The 23,969-nt window shown below is 38.8% G+C and overlaps 1 protein-coding gene across 2 annotated transcripts in view; it reads right to left on the bottom strand.

Moving 5' to 3' along the window:
- Positions 1-5,194: 5,194 nt before the first annotated feature.
- Positions 5,195-23,969, bottom strand: part of wnt7aa (wingless-type MMTV integration site family, member 7Aa) — a 39,270-nt gene continuing 20,495 nt past the window's right edge. For both annotated transcript variants that reach the window (XM_069939791.1, XM_069939790.1), the window contains one exon: positions 5,195-7,775. In XM_069939791.1, coding sequence (XP_069795892.1) covers positions 7,296-7,775 — 480 coding nt within the window. In that variant the 3' untranslated portion in view covers positions 5,195-7,295. The remainder of the gene's footprint in view (positions 7,776-23,969) is intronic.

Raw genomic sequence — 23,969 nt, 5'->3', positions numbered from 1 at the left:
ATGCCCGCCTCCTGACACCAAGCCAACCTCATCCACAGCTTACTGACATCCTTGTGGACTGCACTTCGACACCTCTCCCTTCAGTACACTTCATTAACTATTTGAAAGATTCATTCGAATTGCACAGGTAAGGATCTCCCCGCTAGAAAGCCATACTGACTTTCTTTGGTTAATCCCTGTCTTTCTCATTGTAGATTGAACCTATCTCTGAGACTGTTTTCCAATCATTTCTGCACCACTGTTATTGGACTCGCTGCCCTGGCTTATTGCTGCTTCCTTTGTTGGATGAAGTCCTCTGTGAACAGTTTGCCCTTTGGTCTCTAATGGGCTTATTTTGTTACTGGTTATCCTCTTGCCCTTTCATATGCCTATCGCTTTGGGAAACCCTAAATCTTGTCTGCCAGTAATATTTCATGCCCCCTCTTTATCGTATTAATTTTTAAAAAAAATATCACCCTACTCCCATTCTTTTTATGCACCTCCCCTCAGTTTTAGTTCTCTGCATTCTTCTCCAATCCCCAATATTCCTTGACATCCAAGATTCCTTATCTTTATTTTTAAGCCTTCACAGCACCACATTGACCTTGAACCATCATTATTTCACTTTTGGATGACTTTGACTTGTCGCATGGGGCCTTACCTGCAAATAGGTGTTCCTCATCTCCCTTGACCAGACCCTGTCCTATAATACTGAAATCTGCCTACCCACAATTCAGGATCTTACTTTTCAGTGCATTGTTATTGATTTCCTTGAAACAATGGTAATTAAAATACTCGTACAATAAAACTCATCATATAAAGCCAAGAAGATCTTCATTATGGAACAGTTGATAATAATAGCCAGACAATGTAGCTTTGAGTGGCGTTAACTGAAGGATAAATACTTGAGAATCACTGTTATTCTTCAGAACAGTCTTTATCAGATCTTTCAAATCCATTTGAGGGAATGGAAGGAGCATGGGTTTAATAGCTGGCTGTATACAGAGCCATTGTCATACCCACACTCCTGTTCGGCTCCGAATCATGGGTCCTCTACCGGCATCACCTACGGCTCCTAGAACGCTTCCACCAGCGTTGTCTCCGCTCCATCCTCAACATTCATTGGAGCCACTTCATCCCTAACATCGAAGTACTCGAGATGGCAGAGGCCGACAGCATCGAATCCACGCTGCTGAAGATCCAACATCCACATCTCCAGAATGGAGGACCATCGCCTTCCCAAGATCGTGTTATATGGCGAGCTCTCCACTGGCCACCGTGACAGAGGTGCACCAAAGAAGAGGTACAAGGACTGCCTCAAGAAATCTCTTGGTGCCTGCCACATTGACCACCGCCAGTGGGCTGACATCGCCTCAAACCGTGCATCTTGGCGCCTCACAGTTTGGCGGGCAGCAACCTCCTTTGAAGAAGACCGCAGAGCCCACCTCACTGACAAAAGACAAAGGAGGATAAACCCAACACCCAACCCCAACCCACTAATTTTCCCCTGCAACCGCTGCAACCGTGTCTACCTGTCCCGCATCGGACTTGTCAGCCACAAACGAGCCTGCAGCTGATGTGGACATTACCCCTCCGTAAATCTTCGTCCGCGAAGCCAAGCCAAAGAGAGAGAAGAGAAGAGAAGACCTTCAGAAATGTAGTACCCAATCAGCTCAAAGCCACAGAGTCAGATTTGGACCAACAAACTGCTGACACTGGACATTAATGAGAGAACCATGTGTTCCTTAGCTATGATTAACTCACTGACATCAGATTATTCTTGCAAATGAGGGAACCATGTATTGCAAATACTTGTACGGTGAAACATCAGTGATAGCATTTGTGGAAACGTAGCGACAGATATTGAAAAAGTGAGCGTAAATGAACGTAATTAATATCTGGAGAGAGTATTTTGTACTTGCTTGCTTGTAAGAGAAGGCCTATCATTTTTCCTCCCAGAAAATGATCTGGAATATTTGGGAATAAACTACCAGAATCTATACCTCAGATACTGGGGATAAGATCTCTGCAGCTTCTCACTATCTGCTTACCCCCTACTTAGCAGCAATTTGAATCCGGCTTGAAAATTAATGAAAATTGTTAAAACACTGCAGAAATAAGTCAAATGTTGTGGCATTTGTAAAATTGAGTGCACCCATTAGATACACAAATTTGAAGTTAACCTTTTTTTCTGGATAGCATGCCATTGTTTTTTAAAAATAACTCTGCAAATATATTATACAGGGCATGTCAAAGAGTGAATGGGTGGCTTTATTTACTAATCACTGGAATGAATGACAGTTACTTTTCAGATGCTTTCCTCAAAATTACATCCCATTCTTTATCTATACACACACAGTAAATTTCCAATAACCTTTTTTTTAAATTGTAATTTTCATAGTTTCAATTTCAATTAATGTAAAGCAAATGTACTGCTCATTTGTTAAGTTAATGATAGGATTAATTTGATACTAATTGGAGCAGTGGATTTAAATGATGCATATTTAAGTGATCTGGTAAAATGTGAAACCACAAAACTTGCATGGTATTTTGTTTTCAGTGACTAACATCACATTATAAATAAAATTCTTGTCTGCTCATTATTTCTGCTTAAAATAGGTTTGATCCAATTGTTATAGTACGGTGTTTCAAAGTTTATTATTCAGAGTATTACTAATGCTACAAGATGCTTAACGAGGAAGCTGGATTCTTGGGCATAATTTATGTTTAGTTTCTTTCTGAAGATTATCTCAGCAACTATATATTCCACAGCTCAAGATGATCTTCTCTGGAGAAGAGGAGACAGGATTGGATACACTAGTTTCCTCAGATAAATATTCCTCCAATGGATCAATAAAGCGATAACAATGTGTTCACTGCGAATAGTTTTTGGTACCCATGAAAAAATAATTGATTAAAAGGTCCGTTTTGGAGTAGATAATTAAGAGGAGAAATACCTAAATAAAATGCATTGCTCACGTTCTGTCCAATAAAAAAATTCAAAGTGCTTACAATTGACCAAAAAGCTCTCTTTGCAGAATGAGTTGCCTTTTGATTTCGAAACATGGTGGGCTTTTGAAGCAGCAAAATTATATTTCTAATATTTTTGCTTCCCAGTGTGGAATATAGGAAAATGGCATCAGAAAACTAGTTTGGGTTGTTCATTCACCCATTTCCAATAGTTTGTTTAACAAGTGTAACTGAAAATGTTGAGAATACAGCCTGTAACATTTCTATTGAAATGCTAAAGCCTCCTTCAGAAATAATTGGAGCGAAAAATTTGAGGACTAAAAGCATGTTGTAATATATTATTTCAAAGTTGTGACAGAAATGTGTAAATATGAGATGTTCTGGTTAAGGCCTTCAAACGCAGAACCTCTGCTTTTTGGGCACCCACCAACCAGATGGCATTAACATCGACTTCTCCAGTTTTCATTAACCCTCCATCCCCCTTCTTCTTCCCCCTGTTGCCTTTCCCCCCGGCTCTGTCTCTCCCTCTCTTCCCTTTTCCCTCCATCTCCAAAATTAATTCTGACCTCTCCTCTTATCATATCCAAATTAACATCTTTCATTGTCTGGACTCCACCCCCCAGCCAGTCTTTAGTCTTTATTCTGACGCCTTTCTATTCATTGCTTATTCCTTGAAGAAGGGCTCAGGCCTGAAATGTTAGTAGTAATATCTTACCTCTGATAGATGTAGAAATACCAGCTGAGTTCCTCCAGCATTTCTGTGTGTGTTTTACTCTGCTTTTTGTCGCTCACTGATCTATACGGTTAGGGGTTTTAGTATTTCAGGATGATAATTGTGAATTGAGTGGTTTCAGAAATCCTTTGGATGTGCATTTCATAGAGAAATTACTACCATCGGCTGTATAAACTGGTTTTTTTATCCTCCCCCAATATTATTCATTACATTACTTTTGACTTTCAGTCAAAGGGTTACCAATGTTATTTAGTTTTGCATAGTTAACATTTCAGTAATGGGTAGTCAAGATTATCTCAGCAACTATACAGCATTCTCTAAAGCAGTTTGGCGTTGTTGTGGCAACTTGTGGTAGAGCTTTGAATAAAACAGATGTCACTGTGGCAGTCTGATGCAAAAACAATCTATCACGAAGTTGTTACCACTCCTCCTGTCCAAGCAAGTCATCAGAATGACAGTTTCAGCTGTGTGATTATTACCATAAACTGTTAGCAAAGCCTTCCTTCCTCCTGTCATTAAATCATCAGACATTACAATATTATTATGGATAATGTATCAGTTTTTTTGTCGTATACCCTTGGTTGATTCGCTTGAACTAATACAATAATAGCAATTAATTTATTTATTTTATTTAGACATACAGCATGGTAACAGGCCATGCCGCCCAATTTTACCCCCAATTAACCTACACCCCCAGCACGTTTTTAAACAGTGGGATGAAACCCGCCCCCCTGAAGAAAACCCATGCAGACACAGGGAGAACATAAAGACTCCATACAGACAGTGGGATTCGAATCTGCCAGTTATCATCACATTTTTCCTTGTTAGGAATTCCAATGGACTCCTCTTTAAATGGCGTACACTTTAAGAGTTTTTATAATTGTAGAACTGACAGTATTTTATGCTTTGTCTAAAGTGAGATTTGGATTTCATGCCATGACATCCTTGTACGTCTTATTTGGGAACACAAACTGACTTGGAGAATAAGCTTTCAAATAACGTTTTTTTTCCATGAAAGTAAAGATTTAAAAAACTCATGCATATATGAGATCAGAAAAGAAAGGGAAGTAAAATTTGCAAAAATCAATCACTTTCCTTTCTACTTTCTCAGATCCAGCTATTTTATGTCTGGAAATATTTTGGAAATTGGATCGCTTTAACTGCCGTGCAAAAAGGGTTTTAAAAAAAACTTTAAATGCTGCAGAATTGAAATTATATAAAATAGTTACTACAGCAGTACTACAATTTCATTCAGAACAAAATACCATTGTAAGTTAAGATTGGGAAATGGCATAATGAGCTTCACTTGAGTTTTTGATCCGCATGGAGGTCCATGCAAGGACTTCGATCAGGCAGACCAGAATATTGCGATCAAAACCGGGATAGAATTATCAGACTGCAGTGTGCATTTTCTATCCTTTGGTCAACAGGATTATACATTTGACATTTATTTCTTGACATTTTTTTAAATTATTAATTTTAAATTTTATTAAATTTTGAATTTCCACTTTTCATCGAGAGACAGCAATCAAAAATTAAATGTTCAATTGTAATGTACACCAAAAATAAGCTTGTTAAGAAACAATTTTAAAACTGGGCATCAAAGAATGCATGCACATTTTAAGTGGATGCCATGTGGATTGTTTAAGAAAAGTGATCATTTTACAAAATCTGATCGAATTGTGTTCTGTTTCTTATCAGCAGAATGTATAGTGGTTTTTATGTATTTCTGATCGAATATAATTTTATTTTAAATAACTAATTATCAGTGGTACCCTTGAGAGAATATACATGATTTACCTGTGATGTGAAAATCTGAATACATTCTTGGGAATGAAACCATCTTGAACATTCTTCATGAAAGAAATAGACCACTTTTCATTGTTGTTATAGATAACCGCTCGTCTGTTATTTGTGTGAATCAGACAGTGTATATAGTTCTAGTTTGTACAGTCACAGTCTGAAGCAGGCTAATGACAAAATCAATCTGACACTTCCACAATATGGAGCTTTATCTCAAAGCGCACACACAGCACATTTGCTAATCATAACCCCACATTTTAATGACTGACGCATGCAGGAAGCAATTTCAATTTTTTTTTCCAAAAGGGATAAATGAGTATCCAGTTAATACCAATCATGAATTCAAGCCAACTAACAAAATTGATGCTACATACCCTGTTCTTGTTTTGCATATTCTGCAGTTTGAAGTGCGATAATGAGTCAGTTTGTACACACACATCCCGAATGAGCTAATCTAAGAAAGTTCGTTTGTGCATTTTGATGCATCTCACTTGAATCTGAATTTCTCCAGACAAAACTGCGGTCCTATCCATAAACGAATCAGTCTTAATGCTGTTAAATTCTCTCAGATCTATTACAAACAATCACAGCTTTTATGCATGTTTTAAGAAAAGTACTGGTTATAGAGTTATACAAGTAGAAACAGTATAAATAAAATATTCATATAAAAATAGTCTTTTACAAAATATATTCTCTTAACCTATGGTTCTTTTTACCATATGATGGGGTTTGTCTGGAGTATCAAATTTGCATTTGTTCAAATGGTTTATAATCAGTTGACATATCGAAGTGGAAAATAATCAAGTATTTTTTATATATAGGAGTTGAAAATGATCACATCCAGTTTGATGTTCCAGACAACTAGCAGCCAAACGGTAGAAGATTTACAAAAGATGCCTGCTTCTGTCAGTAAAAACCAATGATGCAGAGCGAAGAATGATCCTGCAATTACAACTATTAGAAATATCTGAGCAAAATCTAATATATACAGCCAAACAAATCCAATTCTTGCTGTTTCTAAAGAAATTATTTCACAAAGATAGTAAACCTCTTTGTAGTAGTGTCCCAAGTTAAGTAGAGATCTTTTTAAATAAATTAATATTAGTTTTCTTTTCTCTAAATATATTGTTAAATATTGTAATTACTATTTAATGGTGTAGTCGGTCATTCTGTCCAAGTCACCCTACCCCCACCCCACCCTCAGTCCACCATGGTATCCCTAACGGCTGTGAAAAAATGTGACGGAAAAGAAAAAGCTGACAAGTCAGTGTCTGTGGGAAACTGAAAACAGTGATACTTTCTGTAGCCAATCCTGTGAGGTCCAGACAGGCAGGACAAGCAGAAACTTTTCACAGATGCAGAAACCTAAATCTGCATAATCCACACTCTCAGCAGACATTCTCACAGGGGCATTGTCAACTCTGTCCTATTTATTGTCCAAATTAAAAGTTTTGCGTTGAAGCCAAACTACTGTAGAGTTCACTAACTTTTTCCCACTTTCTTTGCAGATCTGGATTCATTTCATTAGATTACTGGATTCATTATCAGTGGACTAATTGAAATAAACTGATAAGTATTTAAATTCTGTCTGATAATATTTATGAAGATGGTAATAGGTGCTTTATTTCTTTGTAATCCAGATGGGCTAGTGAATGTGGCAATGTTATTAAACAGGGATCCCAAGCGTTTTGCATTCTATAAGAGAGCAAAACAATATTTGCAAACTCACAGCCACTAGCTTGAGATGATGTGCAAACGTAGGAGTATTTCCTTTGGAGGTATGACTCTCCTCCCTAGAACAGATTCAATTTCATTTACACGTATAAACTTCTGTTCTTTCACTGCAGGTGTTGCACTTAACATAGCAGCACCAGTGGAATTTGCAATTGCACTGCCAAACTCTGGAATACTGATGAGTATTGTATCCTCGTCCACAGCACATTAAGTCGCAACTGTTATTTTGCGAGGATGTCTTGTTACACATTCTCCCTTGTGTGCCAACACTCCCGGTGATTGGATCTTCTTCGCAATAGTTAGGAGATTTCTCGATATACACCAAGTCTGTAACCATAGGTTTACGGTATGAAAGTGGCTTTTTAATCTTTAAGAAGACTGGCCGCTTGTTTCGGTGTGTCCTTACTGGTTCAACTTGAACTGCTTCGTTATACTTCTCTTTCAGGATGTAGCCCAGTTCTCTGAACTTGGGAAGCATTGTCCAACATGTTTTGGTGGTACAAGATCCAGACACCCCATGGCATTTGCATTCCAGCTTCATGTTTTCTCCAAGGATCTGGAATGAAGGGAACACAACAAAATGTCAGCCATTTTTTATACATGCATCAATTTATAAGAACCTTAAATATACCTATTACATAAGAACCTGGCTAGGTGCTGATAATATACAAGTTGTATAGATCAATAGGTTACAGTAAACTATATCAAGTCATCTAACATTTCAAATGAAGTATCCAAAAATGCCAAGTTATGATCAGAATTCAACATTAACGTTTACAAATAGATGTGATAGAAAGTTTCTTGGGCAATCAGTGAGCAATTTTAGTGCCGTTTGTAGCATTTTAACTTGATGCATTTGTTCCATTCAGGATGAAATGAATCATTAAATTTCTCAGAATAAATGCTAAGTGAAGATAACATTTGGGTGGTGAAGTAGGAAGTGACTCTTTTGAATCTGGTTTTAATTAGCCAGAAGTCTTTTGCAATGGTAAGGTACAAACCTTAACCATGTTTTGCAATACTGGGTGGTTGGGGCATGGATTATGGAAAGCTCAACTTCAATGTGGGTACAATACGTGTCTGAGATGCATATTTCTTCAACAAAGTGCAGGGGCCTAAAATTCAATTTTCTGTTTGTATTTAGTAATTGGGCTCCAGATATAAATTACAACATTCTGCTGTCTTTCCACTTTTTCTAATTCCCTACTGTGATTATGTTTTTTAGCCGTTCATCTGTTCCTCCATTCCCCTTCCCTTTTAATTATTCCAGAACTGACAAGCTCCCAGGTTAACATTCATAGAACCTGATAGCATAGAAACAAGCCATTTGGCCCAAAAGTTAAATTAGTGGAAGGGAAAGTGACCACAGTTGTTTTAAGACCTATTTCCTTTGATGTTGTGTTCAATTTACTATTTATCCAAATTCACTATAACTTTATTGGAATTAAACTGCAACCTTTTTCTGCATCCAATGTAGAATCAGTAAAGTGTAACAATGCAGAAATTCCTCATCATCTTAAGATTAAGTGGTCCCATATGCCCCCTCCCCCCACCCCATTTCTGAATCCAAACAAGGCAAACATCCTCTCATCAATTACCTTACTAGTTCCCTTCAGAATCTTGAATATTATCTCACATTCCTTTGAACCAAATACATTCATCCTACTCAAGGACAACCTTCTTATTCTACCCAGTGAGCTTTCACTGCCCTGAACCTAAAATAAGTAGATATGTCTTAGATTAAAAGTTCATGTGCCTTTACTATTCCATATGTCGGCATACCAATTCCCTCTACAACTGTAATAGATAACTTGGGATAGAAATGCTATCTTTTCAATGACATTCAAACAGTGTTGTGGGTCACCCTAATGTTGTTTGTGAAAGTACATTAAGGTAAACATCGTCAATTGCGAGATTCACAAAATAGTACTACAGGGATCCCTTGTGCTGTGTCACTTTCTATTGATCTGTTAAGAGTTCTGTCAGGCTTTAACACTTAGGATTATAATGCAACCTCACAACCAGCTCTTAAAGAGACATGGAATGGTACAACCAGCACCATTGTGTTTACAACCACTTAATGAATGGATGATGTGATGCTGTGAAGAAGAGAGAGAATATTTTGGGGAGGGGGGTGGGGGGAATGGGAGTGCAGAAGGACCTGGACAAGCACCGAGAAAAGGTTCCTTTAAGAGATGTGTTGTTTGTGCAAAGATGCTATGGGACTTCTCCAGGGATTCAGTGAGGCATTTCAGTTAAGATTCCCAGAATACTACATGTGGTATCTCTGGATGCCTGCCCTTTGAGGAAGTCTGGAAACCAGGCAAATTCTGCTGGATGCCGGCCCATCATGGGCCGAAGGGAAATGCAAGATCTTCTCTCCTTGAGTAGGGAGTTTGGACAGCTCTCTCGCTGTCATGTCACCAGCCATCATTGTTGGTCTCCCTTGGATTAAGATCATTGCATCAGATGGAAATGCATCATCCTACCAACATCTTCTGGTGCAGCTTTTTCTTCTCCCATGGATGGTTTCTAATGTTTGAAAAGTTTCAAACATGTTATCTTGTAAAAAGGCTCCTAAACTGTCCTCAGGATAAAGACACACGATAGCAATTTCTTTCACTGGATTGGAGTCAAATAATTCACCTCCCTTTACCAATGCTATTCATGAATAGAATATTGCAATCGATGATATTTACCTTAATGTATCTTAATATACTTTCACAAACTACATTGGGGTGACCCTCTACAATGTTTTAATGTCATTGGTTTCCAAGATGCAATAATTATCTTTCATTCTCCATCAGAAATCACTGGACTCTGATGTGAAATGTCAGACGCTCAAGTCATGGTGGTTGATGCATGACAGAAAAGCACCCATTGGACAGACATGTTAACCACATATTTTCTCTCTCTTTGCAGATTGTCTTTTAGCACAACTATCTGTGTGTATGTATATATATGAATTCATATATTGGATGTAAGCCCTTTTCTGTAAATGCAGATGGAAGAACAATATTGTTTTATCAACTTGCCTCTATCGTGATACCATGCAGTCAGTGTTGAGGAATTTATAAGGCAAAATGATCAGTAATTGGCCATGGTTACTCGGTATTGCATTAAATCCAGATGAGATCTTTATAAGAAGGAGTTAGATTAGGAGAATGGGCAGAAGTGATAAATGAAACACAATGTCGGAAAGTGTCTGGTCATGCACTTTGATAAAGAAATAAATAGGCTGACTATTTTCTAAATGGGGAGATAATTGAAAATTCCCAGATCAAAGGGACCTGGGAGTCCTCGTACAAGACAGCCTGAAGGTAAACTTGCACGTAGAGTCGGTGGTGAAGAAGGCAAATGCAATGCTGCCATTTATTTCAAGAGGAATAGAATATAAGAGCAGGGATGTGATGATGAGGCTTTATAAGGCACGAGTGAGACCTCACTACTGTGAGTGGTTTTGGGCTCTTCATTTAAGAAAGGATGTGCTAACATTAGAGAGGGTTCAGAGGAGGTTCACAAGGATGATTCCAGGAATTAAAGGGGTACCATATGAGGAACATTTGACGGCTCTTGACCTGAACTCATTGGAATTTAGGAGAATCAGGGAGGATCACATTGAAACATTTTTAATATTGAAAGGCATGGACAGAGTAGATGTTTCTCAAGGTGAGAGAGTCTGGGACAAGAGGGCACAACTTCAGGATTGAGGACAACCACAGAGCACAGGAGCGGTGGAATTTTTAGCCAGAATGTGGCGAATCTGTGGAATTTGTTGCCATAGGCAGTTGTGGGGGCCACTTCTGGGTGTACTTAAAATGGAGATTGATATGTTCTTGATTAGCCAGGGTATCAAAGATTATGGGGAGAATAGGGCTGTGGGTTCATAATTGAATGGTGGGATTGATTCAATGGGCCAAATAGCCTATTTCTGCTCATATGTCTTGTGTCTTAAAGGACATTATATTATATCAAAACCCATTGACTAATTTGCACTTTTGATATTAACAGAGCCAAAAGGATTGGGTGTGATTAGGATAGTTGACCTCCAAGTCCTTTAGTGGAAATTCCAATCCCCACCTGGAAAGTTGGTTAATGGAGGAAGTCGTTTGCTATGAAGATACTAGTCATATAATTGGCAGGAGATATTTTTTCAGTTGGGTGTAATTGAATGCAAATATCACAACAACCTTCACAGTGACCCAAGGTGGACAAGTCAGACCATGAACAATTCAATAATCAATTATACTTGTTGATGACTTGGTTGGTTTCAATCTGTATTCCTGATGCACGTGTAAGGTAGTTAGGGCACCTTCTCAGGAAGTGTGCAGTTGAAGGTAGACTCTTTATTTTTTGGCCAATTATTGCAGAAGCTGTAAATCAGGAACCATGATTGACAAAGTCCTTTTCCAAAACATAAGCTGTTCCTCTCTCCATCGTAATGCCCCAATAATCTGAGTATTTCCAAAATGCTCTGTTTCAATTCTTTTGACTTTAGCACATTCATGAAATGTTGTGGTAGACTAGTTAAGTGCTTAAAAATGAATGACAGTAATGTGCAGAAGTTGTAATCTATTAAATGAATTAAGTGTCATGCTTCTGCCCTCAGGGAAATCTTTTCCCAGCTCTTCCAGAAATCCCATTGCATTTCTAGATTTAAGAACCCTCTTGTGAGCAGGCTTTATCCGAGTGGTGAACGTCAACTTCTTCCTCAACCTGCTCCTCCTGTCTTCCCCTGATTCTCCCCATTGGTGTACATCCTCAGGCAAGGCCTTGTGCACGTTGGGGAGCTGGATTTTGGAATAGGAAAGGGATAGCCACAAAGCAGGAAATTAGCTGGGCAAATGCCGTAGCCAATCCCCAGTCACATGGCTGACAAATTTTGACGCCAACAGCATTATTCACAAAGCTTCTTGGGTTGGAGCCGTTTTCATTGTCTCTCAGTGCAATATCTTGATCTCCCAGAGATGCCATTTCAGGAAAGGGTTTCCATCAGAAATCCACAAAATCCATCCACACATGATCAGTTGGACTTTTTAAAGGTGATAGCTGTAGCAACCTAAGAGTGAAGTAGCCAGGTTATGTGAATTGACTGTGAGGGTCTCTCTGACTGCCAGACACAAGCTGCACATTGAATAAATGGATTCATTGAAGCTCAAAGCATGAATGGGTTCCATCGGCTCAGACTCTGGGCCAACGGAAAAGGGTTTGAAGTCTTCTCTCTGTGCATATCAGAGACCTCCCTTGAAGCTTAGTAAACAGCAATTACTGAAATGTGTAATGGACTAATGGCAGTTGTCAGCGAGACTCCTGAATGTGGCAGTGACCTTGAGTTTGCCTGTCAGAGTGATCCCAGCTCTTGCATGAACCTGCATTCGAGGGCACTGAAAGCTGTGGGTGTCAAGGGTGAAATGTCTTGTGAAAGCGTAGCCTGCGCAGAAAATTCTAGATATGGGCATCCAATTCGGTTAGGTGTTCAGCGACAAGCCATTCCACACCTTCTTTCGTGTAGTCCCCGTGCCCATTTACCTATGGTTCTTCTATTATCTTCAAACTCTGAACAATAAGACTGGAAGCACCAGGAAAATGGCCATGACCACTCTTCTCTGCATGCAGATATGGGAATAAAGCATTGGTTGGCAGCAGGGAGCCTCCAGAGTGGCCAAGAGGCAAATTGGGAATGAATGTTGAATGTGACTTTAAATAATGGAGCATAGAGCAAACAACATTAGTAAAATCTAGTTAGTCTGTGAATGAAAACCAACGGGCATTTCCAAGATATGTCCAATATCTTGCTAGTATGTTTGAAAATTGATTTGTATTATCAATGTTGATATTGAACCTGCATTTCATTCTGGAAATGGTTCTCCATTTACATAAGTAAAGCTGACGTGGCCACTGCTGTGCTTGAATCCAGGTAACACCTTTTATAACGGCCTGACAATTTATTTTGCCATAGACTGTGCAATTGGAATATTAGGCTTTTGCATTTTGCACACAATTTTAATTCTCATCGCCCTATGCACCATCACCAAAGTTGAACGTCTTACATTTGGACAATTTAGCTCAACTGTTAGTGTAGCTTGTCAATGGCTGAGGCAGAGCTGCTGAGATATTCAGATTTATTGACAGAGTACATTCATGACATCACATACAATCACTATTCCTTCTAAGCTGGGCACACACGTTTTCCAACCAGTGCACAAAGGAAATTAATATGCGCACAAAAGGTTCATTCCCTAAAATAATGCAGTAATTAATAATTTTACTTATTGAAAATAATCTCTCCACTAACTGTTTCTGTTAACTTGTTGGTCGGCTTTTCAAATACCACATTTGCACTTCGCTATGTCTCCTCACGAAACAAATTCAGGTTTACATTTGCACAAGCATTCAGTGTGCGCATACTTCTGCACACACTGACCACTAAAGATTAGAGGAAACGTTGCATGCAACACCTGAGATTCTTTTTCCTGTGGATGAGGCAGATTACCACTTATTAGCAATGCAAAAAAAAATGTACTCAACGCACACATGTAAACGAAGAAATGTAAACAAACTGTACAATGCAGAGAGAGAAAAAAAATCAGTAAAGTGAAAATGAGTCCCCAATTCAGCCTGTAGATGAGGAGTCTGATAGAGGGGGAGTAGCTGTTCCTGAACCTGGTGGTGTGAGTCTTTGTGGCACCTCGACCTCTTTCCTGAAGGTTAGCAGCAGGATCGGAGCATAAGCTGGGTGATGCAGTTGGGTGGGTGATGATCGCACCTGGCTCCTGGCAGTGTTCCCCGTAGATGTTCTCGATGTCCTGGGCTGTGTCCACTAACTTTTGCAGGGTTACATCCCCACTAGTTACAGTGTCTGAACTTGAAAAAGACTCTACTCTTTGCTTTGCCTGTTAACTAATCCTCTCTCAGTGTTAAACTATTCCTTTCAACCCCATGAATTTTTAGCTTGCGCAGTAAATTTTTACGTGGCACCTTATCAAATGTGATATGTGCAAATACACCGTAGATCCAGCCAGCTGCATCTTCAAAAAATTCTTGTCGTTAAAAATCATTTCCCTTTTGTCAGACCATGTTCACATTTGTTATTACTAATGGCAATGTATTACCTGGTGTGCTCGGTACTATTTTAAGAACTTCCAATTCCCTGCTTCACATTTCCTTATCGTTACTACAAAGTCAAAGCCTGCACACATCCATTGCTCAACAGGAACCCTTTAGAGCCATTCATTTCTTTCTGGAACATGGATCCTCTAACATTCTCTTCCGCCTTGGGAAATCTGTCCTTACCCTCGTCTTTTCTTCTGATTCCTCTTACATTCTAAAAATTAAATGTGCAGCCAGGAACACTCACACGGGCCCCCGCTAGGCTGCCTTTTCGTTGTTTAGATGACAACTTCATTGGTGCTGCCTCCAAATGCAGGCAGAACTCTAGATTCCTTTTATTGTCATGCAATAAAACAGGAGAAATATTACACAGAATTTACTTTAGTCTGCCGTAAAGCAGACAGGTTTGCCGTCAGCAGAAACTGCTGGGCACCTCTTACTGTCGGAGAAAGAGAAGCAAAGGAGAGATCCCCCAGAGTCACTGAGTGTCTGTGGATTCGCCTCCAGCGCTTCCACAGCCTCTGCGGCCGCACTGAGTCTCGTCCAAACCATCAGCAACCCAAGCTCCAGATGCGGACCCTTGACACGATCAGGAAGCCTTCAGCACCCTTGCGCATCCCGTTTCCGATATCTGGTGTCCCTTCAGCCAGTCTCCCACAGTCTGCAGCCTCGAGTCACCCACCTGTGTTTTATTCAGCCACAGAGCACCACACTGCTCTGATGCCATGGTCACCAACCTGTAGGGTGGTAATCTCTGCTTATCAAATGTTGGGGGGGGGGGGGGGGGTCCTCCCTGTTTTCTGGTGCCCTGCACCAGTCCTCTGCTCCCCTGGAATCTGCAACTCCTCGAGGCTGCTGCCGAATGAAGGCATCGTTATCTTGGGGTCTGGACCCTACAGTCACAGCATTTTAAAATAAACCACCATTGTCTCCTTTTGCAGGCCTTTTGAAGCCTGTGCGGAGTCATCGGTAGTTGAACCGGGCAGTAGAACCCTACGGAGGGGTGCCGTATCGCAGCGATAGCGATGCCCTTTTATTTTCATTTCAATTACATCAACTTTACCACCAGGTCCTACCCTGCCCTCAAATTCACGAACCATTTCAGGCACCTTCCTCCATTTTCTGGCTGTCTGTATCTCCATCTCAAGAGACAAACTATCTACTGGCATTTATTGTAACCCCACATCTACCTGGACCACACTTCCCCAATCTGGCTCTCATCCCTTTATCTTAGCTCCTATGTTTCCACCACATCTGTTTTTGAAGTAAGTCTTTTTGAAATGTCCTTCTCCTCCTGTGGCTCTCCCCCTGCTCTTACTGAGAACATTCTCACATGCATCTCCATCATTTCCCAAACATATGCTCTAACCCTGCCCCCAACCCAGACAGAGCAGGGGTGAGGGATAAAGTCACTTTGTCCTTCTCTTGACCCCACCAGCCTTCATATCCAGCATATCATTCCTCCATACTGACCAATTTCATCATGGTCCCCCACCAGCCGCATCTCCCCACCCCCCACCCCTTTCTGGTTTTTGCAGAGACTACTCTGTTAGCCATTCCCCATTTTACTCTTCCCTTCCCCCCACCACCACCTTTCCACTGCCCCTGGCACTTCCTGCTGCAATTGTAGAAGGTTTATCTCATGTCCCTGCATCTCTGGGGACCTAAGCAGCCCTTCCAGGTGAGGCAATTCCACATGCAGTTAGTGCAACTTCATCTATTGCACTCAGTGCTCTCGATATCAGTGAGACCAAGCACGGCCCTGAAGACTGTTTCATCAAGTACCTCTGTCCTTGTGCGCCAGCTGGAACTCCTGATTCCTTGTCATTTTTATACATCCCCAGTCCTGCTACACTCTGCCTGTGGTCAGTCTCTATCCTCATTAGGATGAGGCCTAGTGCAAATTATGAAGAGCGGCACCTTTTATTCTCCCTGGCAGTCTACAACATGAAGATTGAATTCCAGAATTTCAAGTTAATTGCTTTCCTTTCTCGTCCACCATGATCCATCATTCTTTCCCCTTCCCCACTTTTTCAACCTGTCTATCACCCCCCCTCACTGTTCCTATCTAATACCATCCCTCCCTTAATGCTTACACAAAACTCCTTCCTTCAGCAGGCATCTCTATTTTCAATACCTCCCTCAACTCCTCATCCTGACTCCACCTGCCTTTTATTCTTCTCTCTTTCTCCGCTTTCACGTATCACTTCCTTCCAACTCAACTCCATTTGCTCCTCCATGTGTCTGTAATCCCTCCTTGGTCCACCTATCACGCACTGACACCCCTCCCCTCTCCTCTATAATGCTGCCTGTCTTCCTTCCCTTAGACCTGAAGCAGGGACTCGACCCGAAATGTCCATCATTCATTTCCCTCCACCGACGTTGCCTGCCCAATGAGTTCCTTGGGCAATGTGTTTTTTTGCTCTATAATCTCTTGACAGCAGTCATATATATCTACATTGTTCTTTTTAACATTTTACTGTTATTTAGTGAACTTTATTGCAATCTATTATAATTTATTTCACCTTTCATATTAAGTCTGCATTTCCCATAACTCACTCCAAATCATCTGTGCAACTATTATTTTCTGCATTTTCTCTTTTAAATACTTTTATTGAGTTTCACATATAAACTTATATACAATATTTTAAGGAAAACGCATAACAAGTCATCTCATATTCATACAAAACGATGGAACTACATTCGCCAGTTCCTTAATCTACATGAGAAACAAGTTATTGAATTAATCTATAATAACCATGTTGAAGGCCATATTTGCCAAATTAATCCAAATAAAAATTGATAAAAAGAAAAAAAATACCAAAAAACTAAATTTAATCGACCCCCTCCCTCGAATCAAGATTTTGAAAAAAGGGAAATTGTGGATTGGATAGCGACCTCATTATTTACTGGATTTTAACCAGGCTTAAAGTTATTTAAAAATATCTTAAGTAAATTTGTCTGCTACAGCGTTATTACTCATTGCATCTTTATGGCAATTTTATTGCACCTTTAATTTACAGCAAATGTAACAACATTTGCTGTGATTTCACTGTTGTTTTCTGTGGTTTCATCATTCTCTACAGGTTTACCTAACTTGCTTGTTTGGTTTTAACTATGCTAATAACCTTGTTTTGCTTGAAATTAGAAGTGCTTACCATCGTTTTCCCATGTTCCTTTACCATGTGCTTTCCCCATTATTGAATACAAGGTCCCCTACATTTATTAAGGCTTGATTTTCACCATCTTTTATTTGCCCCTGATTTTTGCTGCTCATTTATCAGGGGGAGGATCAAATAATTAATGAACACTAACATTCATTTAGTTTCTTCTCATTCGGTTTCACGAAGCAACAGTATATTTTCTAACTTCCTAGTTATCACGTTGCTCATCTTGTCATTTTACCCTAATCAGCTGCTTCCTACCTCTTTTTTCCACTTCCTGCTTGAATCTGCAATCTTTCTCATTGTCTATGATTAGAATTTGCTTCATAATCATCTTGCCACCCTATTATCTTTCTTTGCATAATTCTTCGCTAAAGTAGTATAATCTCTCCCCTTTCCTTATTCTCTTGCTACTGTTTCTTTGGCAACATGGAAAAACTATATTAATGACAGGATTCTTTGCCTCCTTTCATTCTCAGTAAACCCTCTGAGAACCTCTACTTCTATTATTGATCCCATAAATATCCCCAATTTTATTGGGGTGCTTCATTCCTGACAAAGATATTTCCAATGACTCAGCTTTGTAATTTATTTTTGCCTCTCTGCTTCTTTCATTCTTAGAACCCATCTCTTTGAAAAGTTCTTGAGTATCTGCTTAATGTTCTCTTCATTGGCCTGCTGTCGCTTTTTAGATCAAAGCATTCCTGGGAAGGGTGCCTTGGGACATTTTGTGTCAACAGAAATAGCTGCTGCTGTGGTTAGTTTCTGGATCATGGCCTTGAATATCTTGAAGCCATATTTTTCCCACCAGAGCAAATTCTTTTCTATTAAATTCCAATTTCAGTTCTTGTCCAATTATGGCAGTTTTTGAAAGTGGACCTTGGAGTTCCAAACCTCCACTTCTATTTATGCCTCATTCCACATACTTCTAACTCACTACTCAAAGCCCCAAGAGCCCAGTATTACTACCCCAATGTCAAAAAGGCTGTTATCTTGCCAATATTCCCTAAATGCTTCTTCCTTTACACACACCTTCCTTTTGACTCCTAATTTTCGCAAAGCTCTTTCACCACCTCCAGTACTCTTGAAACTTTATCACATCATACCAACCAAAATGTTGTAACATTGTTCTACTTGTATATAACCTGGAACAATTTCCTTAGCAAGCTATTTTATACTGCTTGTATAAAAATATTGTCAGGATGTAAAGCATCTTATTGATAATTTCACTCGACACCAAAGGTTTGCTTCCTGAAAAAAAATTGGGGTCTATGATAGACAACTTCAAGCTGAACACAAAGATAATTTCCGATTTGCTGTATCACATAGCAAGTTAAACTAACTTTTATTAAATTTAGCATAAGTACATTCTTGCCACAAATGTAACAGAATGTAATACAGCTGTTGTGGCATTGATGAGGCTTTTCTGCCATTTTAAATTTTCCTGAAGACAATAAATGCTATTGTTAAGTACACTCTCTATGCTATTGCCTGAAAAACATGTGCTTCAACATGCATTCAATCTATAATCAACGTAATGCACAGCATCTGTACATGTGAGCTGCTTTTATAGCCTGTCTGCATCCATCCTGACTAAGCGTGCCCAGACCTAAGACAATATTTGCATAGCACCTGCACTGTGCTTGCCCAGGTGCACTTGGACCAAGCAAAATGGCTTGCTTTGTGGGGATATACTTCAAGAATGACAGGAAATCACAAAATAGGTGAAATCTTTTTTTAAAAAAGTACACGATAGGAAAGGTTTAAGGTGATTTTCACAATCATCAGTCCAAAATCCATAAAATACACCCAAAAGTATTTAGGAAGTAAAATTTTAATTGCCCATTGATACGAATTCATGATTTACAAAATGATTAACAACAGGATCCATTTCCAGAAGCATTGCCAATATTCTCTTTATGTGTTCTAAAATCCTTAATAAGGCAATACTTGTTATTGTAGTCAACAGGGACTCATCCCCTTGCTCAGAGTTAACAATGTCATGGCAAATCTTCCTGATGCAAGAGTTTAGTCGGTGTCAAATAAGACAGTATTAAAATATCAATATGGATTTTTTTAATAGTCATGCTGACTTATTCTAATCATATCTTGTCCTTTATAAGACAACCAGAAAGCCTCCTTAGAGCCAGAAGGCACAAGAAGTCAGCCCCCAAAACCGCCCCCACCTCCCCGCCATTAGACCAAGTATGCAGCAAAATTCTTTGTTTGCTTGTCATCTGAGACAGGAATTTAATCCCAAACTTGCTCCCATTTAGACAAAACAATACCCATCCATTATGTATATACAGCTGTGCACAAAATGAAACTTACCTACATCAATAGTGAGAAAGGTAAGTATGATAAAGATGAATGCATCCCTCATCTCCTCTGTCTCTTCCAGGTGCAGCCCATCAACACAATAATTCAAGGGCCTCAATATATTTTTAATTCCTATGAATTGGTAAAAATCCATAGATACAACTAAAACAAGAGTAATGTTTCAGCAACATGTCGTTATTAATCTTTTGGAGTAGAAAATCAACACCCAGGCACTTCATCAGTGGGGAGCCGAAGAAGGTGATGTTTGAAGGGATGACCAAAGTTCAGTCAGAATCACTATGGCATGAGGTGAAAGTATAATTGAGCATGTCTACCAGTCTTGAGAGAAAGGGAGAGGCATACACCGGACTGAAATTAAAAGAATGGAAAGCTCAACAGGTTGTGGTCAAGATTGTCTAAGTAATTTTAAATCATGACCCAATTTTTCTAATAAAAAGTTTTTAACCTGATACTAACAAAAAAAGGTATTTGAAGGGATTTGAAATTTGTATTTCATACGATTAAAAGACAAAAATTTCCCTGCTTCAAAACAATCTTCAACTTTACTTAGTCGATCTTCTTTAGAATTATTACTTAATAAAGATGATTCAAAAAAAAATTATTTCTGAAATGTATAAGTTGTTACAAAATAAAATGCCTAAACCAGATGTTCATAAATCAAGAATGAAATGGGAATCAGATTTAGATAGAAAGATTGATGAAAATGTTTGGAGAAATTTGTGTAAAGACAGTATGACTAAAGTAATAAATGTACGTTATAGATTAGTGCAGTATAATTTCTTACATCAATTGTATTTGACTCCGTATAAATTGAAAAAAATTCAACTTAGTTCTTCAGATTTATGTTTTAGATGTGACCAAGAAGTAGGTACTTTTTTTCATTCAACATGAACCTGTCCTAAGGTTAAAAGTTTTTGGTTGAAAATTAAATCGTTTTTGGAACAGATATTAAAAGTAAATTTACCTTTTGATCTAGTGTTGTTTTTATTAGGAGATATTAAGTCAATAGCTTTAAGATTGAGATTGACCATGTACCGAATTGAATTTTTGAATTTGTCTCTGGCTGTTTCTAAAAAGTGTTCAGCTATTACATGGATATCTGACTCAGTTTTAGGTTTGAAAAGATGGCATTATGAAACGAAAGCCTGTATTCCTTTAGGAAAGATTACATATAAGTTAAGAGATAAATATGTTTTCTTTGCTAAAGTTTGGAGCCCTTATTTGAAAACTATTGGTGTTAGAATTTAACCTCTCGGTCCTCTCCGATAGGTGCCACCGTTCCTGCAGCCAAAAAGTTTAAATGTGATTGTAGTAGATGATGATCTCCTTTTTCTTTCTTTGTAGGTGGGGAAGGGAGGAGCAAGGGTATTAGTGGGGTGGTTTTGGGGGTGGGGGTTATGTATAAATGACTAATCACATTATGTCTGTATTAATATGTAGTAACTAATGTTATGTTATGTGATTTTAAATTTTAAACAAAATATTAAAAAATGGTTGTGATCAAGAGATTGGGAGGAATGAGGCGATGGAAGCACAATAATTAATAATTAAGACTGAAACTCTGAGGGATAAAGGACATTGTGAATGGTGGGCGGAATAAATATGGTGAGCATGGAAGCATCTTCTGGAGATGGAAATAATCAGAGAGGACGTTGGGCATCAACACATCAGTTCAGGCTTGTAACTGACAGCAAAGCAATGAAAGGAAAGATTGGGATAGCTATGACCAAGTTTGCAAACTGAGGTAAGAAGGAAGTGGTAGTTAGAGGTGACTTTTTTTAAATTGAGAGATAGAGCCCGAACCACCCAATGACGACCAATCAACTTACCAACCTCCATTTTTCAGATGCAGGGAGAATGTACAAAATCCTTAGATAGCAACAGGTTCAACCCCACCAGGTCATTGATGTGCTAACATTTGTAACAGTTAGATAGGTTAGGTAAAAAGGCAAATTGAACAATGAAGGAGCAATATCAAAGGTTACAGTTAAGAAGACATGAATGGACAATGTCCCTCTGGCCAGAGTCACTGAATATCTATATTTTGTTAAACAATGCAATGAAACAGTCCTAGTGTTATAGAAAGTGAGAAATGCAATTAAAGAAATGCAGAAGGTGTAATTGTAGAAGCTAAATGAAATTAATCTGATAGAGTGTAGGTTTAAGAATTATAAACAGGAAAGGGAAATTATGATAGAATGATATATTGGAATACATAGTCCCTGTGTATTTTGGGGAGAAAGGGGTGGCAATATTTTTAATAATGTTGGATATTGTGAAAAATTGGAAGTTGGGTGGTTAACAGGTTAGTGAAAATTATTGACCCATGTTTCTCAAATTTCAAACACGAGCATCAGGAATCAACATGGCCGATTATTACCAAAACTTTAAAGAGGAACACAATGATTTGAACCCTTAACAATCTACACTTTATTTGACATATCTGTAAAAGTAAGTCCATTCTGAAAAGGTTATCTGAATATAAAAAGGATCTCCTAGTTCATTAAACTCACTGAAGCCGTGTCTCGGCTGAACTAATCTTCTCTCCTGTCTTGTTACCTCTTGCTAGCTGAAGGGCAACAATTTTTTTTAAATCCCATAAAAAGCTTCAGATCAGTGTAATTTTACAGCTGTTTGATAAATTCCACATCATTCAAAGAACATTCCATCACTTTCAAATCCATTGGTACCTCAAAGGCACAAATCTATGTCCCAAAATCCTTACAATTATTGCCTCCAAATCCTAAAGATCTGACAAACAGATCTCCTTCCTCCATTCAATATTTATCTGTTTTTGAAGATTATATTTAAAGTTTTCCATCCATGTAATTGTATACTTTTACATACCCCCCCCCCACCCTCCATCCCCTCCCACATATACCCCCTTCCACCAAAAAACATAATAACATATATAACATAACATAACAATTACAGCACGGAAACAGGCCATTAGGCCCTTCTAGTCCGCACCAAACCAAACACCTCTCACTAGTCCCACCTCCCTGCACAATGCCCATAACCCTCCATCTTCTTCTCATCCATATACCTGTCCAATCTTTTCTTAAATAATACAATTGACTCCGCCGCCACTATTTCTCCCGGAAGCTTATTCCACATGGCTACCACTCTCTGAGTAAAGAAGTTCCCCCTCATGTTACCTCTAAACCTCTGCCCCTTAATTCTTAACTCATGTCCTCTTGTTTTAATTTTTCCTCCTCTTAACGGAAATAGTCTATCCACATCCACTCTGTCTATCCCTTTCATAATCTTAAATACTTCTATCAAATCCCCTCTCAACCTTCTACGCTCCAAAGAATAAAGACCTAATCTGTCCAATCTCTCCCTATACTCTAGATGCTTAAACCCAGGTAACATTCTGGTAAACCTTCTCTGCACTCTCTCCACTCTGTTTATATCCTTCCTATAATTAGGCGACCAGAACTGCACACAGAACTCCAAATTAGGCCGCACCAACGTCTTATACAATCTCAACATCACCTCTCAACTCCTATATTCCATGCAATGATTGATAAAGGCTAGCATACTAAAAGCCTTCTTCACCACCCTATTCACGTGAGTTTCTACCTTCAGGGAACGATGTACCGTTACTCCTAAATCTTTCTGCTCTTCTGTATTCCTCAATGCTCTCCCATTTACCACGTATGTCCTGTTCTGATTCTTCTTACCAAAATGAAGCACCTCACACTTATCAGCATTAAATTCCATCTGCCATTTTTCAGCCCACTAATAATAGAAATAGATATAATATATAGCTATATGGAAAAAAAATAAAAAGAGAAGAATGAAAAAGAGAAAAATAATATTATTCTAGATTACACAAAGGATCAGCTCACACATTGGGATCTTACAGCATTTACATAGCAACTTTTGAGAAGAAGATTATTTCAGGTCTTGCATATTTAGATATTTAACCCTAAATTTTGGAAATATAGGTGGCAAATGTGTAAGAAAATAGAATATTTATTTCTTAAATTATATTTCATTTCCTCCAAAGGTATGCAACTTTGCATTTTCATGCTACATCTTTCTATACCTTAATGTGCATCTGATTTCCAAGTCTCTGTGTCACACTTCCTTGGCACCGCTAATGCTATTTTAATAAATATCACTTGATA

Source organism: Narcine bancroftii, chromosome 5 (assembly GCF_036971445.1).
Source record: "Narcine bancroftii isolate sNarBan1 chromosome 5, sNarBan1.hap1, whole genome shotgun sequence".
NCBI lineage: Eukaryota > Metazoa > Chordata > Chondrichthyes > Torpediniformes > Narcinidae > Narcine > Narcine bancroftii.
This window is presented reverse-complemented; position numbering and strand designations above follow the sequence as displayed.